At 36.0% G+C, this 2,344-nt stretch overlaps 1 protein-coding gene across 3 annotated transcripts; it reads right to left on the bottom strand.

Annotated features, from left to right (window-relative positions):
• Positions 1-1,898, bottom strand: LOC107882385. 3 transcript variants are annotated; one of them, XM_029491551.1, is made up of 2 exons: positions 1,380-1,898; positions 1-520 (listed from the first exon to the last, which is right to left on the bottom strand). In XM_029491551.1, the coding sequence occupies exons 1-2, from the start codon at positions 1,680-1,682 to the stop codon at positions 455-457; spliced, it is 369 nt and encodes a 122-aa protein (XP_029347411.1). In that variant the 5' UTR covers positions 1,683-1,898; the 3' UTR covers positions 1-454. The 3 variants fall into 3 exon arrangements, with proteins under 3 accessions (XP_029347411.1, XP_029347412.1, XP_016656137.1); XM_029491552.1 differs by having other exon boundaries at positions 2-513; XM_016800648.2 differs by having other exon boundaries at positions 3-550; positions 1,380-1,897.
• Positions 1,899-2,344: the final 446 nt, after the last annotated feature.

The following is a 2,344-nucleotide window of genomic DNA, read 5'->3' as shown; positions in this document are numbered from 1 at the left end:
ATTGCGACGATAAAACAAGATAAACAGACAAACCGTTGTTACCTAAATTCAAAAAATTTTTTTTTTAATATTGAATATGTTGTAATTTGTAATTCAGGGCTTAATATTACATAGATATAAACGAATTGTAATGTTGTATGTTTTATTATAAATGAATAGGTATTACATTAGGTAATTGGTTTCAATTAATATCAAGAAAAAATGAACACAATATATAATATACATGTGGTAGGTTTCTTTGCTTAATTTTCCATGAATTCCCGAGAACAAACCACTGGTAAAGTTTGAAAATTGACCGTGGAAAATGAATCCAAACAAAATTTATCCGGTTGAGCAATAGTGGCTCCGGATTCATTCAGTAACCAACCCGTTTTGGTTATTCGGAAACTATCATTTTCATGCAATGATTGAATCAATCGATATATTTTGTAAGCACACGTCAATTTTCCATAAACTATATGAAACTGACCTGTCTCATATGAGTACTGGTCGTCCCGTTTTCATTTACAAACTCTGGAATCTTAAATTTAAACTAAATCAATTCTTCAATCTGGAAATAATATAATTTCTTAAAATCAATATCAAATTTATATGTACCCAAGTATACAATTAAAAAAAAACTATTTTTTAATAATGTAAAGTTAGACGTCAATGAGTACGTACATGTATATTATACCTTTACATATTATAATAGGTTAATTCACTCTAATTTTTAAACAAACGGAGCTAAACGTGTTCTGTTGAGTCCTGAGCGTATAATATACGTTACCTCTGGGCAGAAGATAGGCTAATTTAAAAAGGGAGTGGACCAACTCCGGGAGGTGCTCAAATAGGGATTTTGAGATTTTCGATGGACATTTTTGTTTATAAATGTTTGCCATGGGTTTTAAAGCTATTATATTATACTATATTCATATAGAGTTGGCATTTTTAAAGGGAAACAAAGTCACGGGACCAGCTAGTAATCGGGACTTGCTTTGATGACTTGTTGACTTTAATGTTAAATTCATAGTGAGATAACATTAAAATAATATATAATTATATAAATGACATTGTCAATATTTTTTAAAAAAGAATCAAAAAATTAATTTTACATAATAATTATAAAATTAAATTGCCCAATATTTATTTATACCGTATATGTATAGTTATGGGCTATGTTAGGCGTGCCATGCTTGACTAGTGATAACTGATAAATTGGCCCATAGTGAAAATAATTCGTATATACGACACTGGTTTTGCGTAACTGTTTAAATTCAAACAACAGGTACATCAAATTGAAAAAATTCCTGATGGATCCGTAGGTATACGCTTAAAAAATCTCATTCGGTTGTCTCACATAATAGCATTAAGGCCTTAACCGGTTACTGCGTCCCTACCGCAAACTTGTCGCCGAGCGATGCGTTGAGCGCCGAGCATTTCCCTTCCACGTACGCCCAGTTCTGCGGGCAGCACTTGCGCACACACGCTCCCGTTTCGCACGTGCACAGGACGTAACCGCCGCCCTGGACCGGACGGTACGCGGCCGGCGGATACGCTTTTTTCGGTTCTCCGGCCCACAGTGCATCGTTCCCCTGGTAAGCGTTATCGGGCGCCGGCCTGGAAGCGTTCATCGGCCACTGCTCGTTGGCGAAGGCCGCGGGCGGCGGCAGCACCGGCAGCCACGGGAGCGGACGGCCCATCTCGAATGTGCCACGGTGTGACGGGACTATCGATGATTACACGAAGCAGTCGTCGTCGGTAAACGAAACGAAAACGAAGACAATTAATAATACGACGGAAAAATGACGTTTTGCCGCGCACACGATCGGTCGTGACGCGCGTGATACGACTGTTTGCCGTTTGGTGTGCCTGTTGAGTGCTCGCTTGATCGCTGTGCTGACTGCGGGCCGCCGAGGAAGTTAATCGACGGGCGCGCGTATTTGCGCGATAACCTAACTTAACCTAACCCAACCTTCACACAATAGTTTTTTTTTGTTATATAAATAAATAAATAATAATAATTTATTTGGCAATAACACAATTTTTTACATCAAAATGACAAAATATCAAATGAAAATACAATATCGCAGCACCCCCATAAGCAAAGCTTTTGCTGGGGGAGCAGTTCTTAAGAATACAAATAAAACAATTTAATAATACACTTTGGTATGAATAAAAAATAGTATGTAAAGTCAAAATAAAAAAACTACATTTATCATAAGAATAAAAAGTCATTGGCAAATATTAATACAGTAATCTCCAAATATCTGTTTTATTTAATAATTCAATAAGATATTTTTCTGGTTTATTATTAACGAAAATTGTATTTATGAATTATGGATATTATATTATTATGGTCAAA

This window comes from Acyrthosiphon pisum, chromosome A3, assembly GCF_005508785.2.
Source record: "Acyrthosiphon pisum isolate AL4f chromosome A3, pea_aphid_22Mar2018_4r6ur, whole genome shotgun sequence".
Taxonomy (NCBI): domain Eukaryota; kingdom Metazoa; phylum Arthropoda; class Insecta; order Hemiptera; family Aphididae; genus Acyrthosiphon; species Acyrthosiphon pisum.
The sequence above is the reverse complement of the archived record's forward strand: the minus strand, read 5'-3'. Positions and strand labels throughout refer to the sequence as shown.

Bases quoted from the DNA above. Each gene is read 5' to 3' on its own strand.
- LOC107882385 (XM_029491551.1), bottom strand. From the start codon at position 1,682: ATGGGCCGTCCGCTCCCGTGGCTGCCGGTGCTGCCGCCGCCCGCGGCC. The intron at 521-1,379 runs GTAGGGACGCAG...TTTAAATTTAAG, and splicing joins CGCTCGGCGACAAGTTTGCG to ATTCCAGAGTTTGTAAATGA.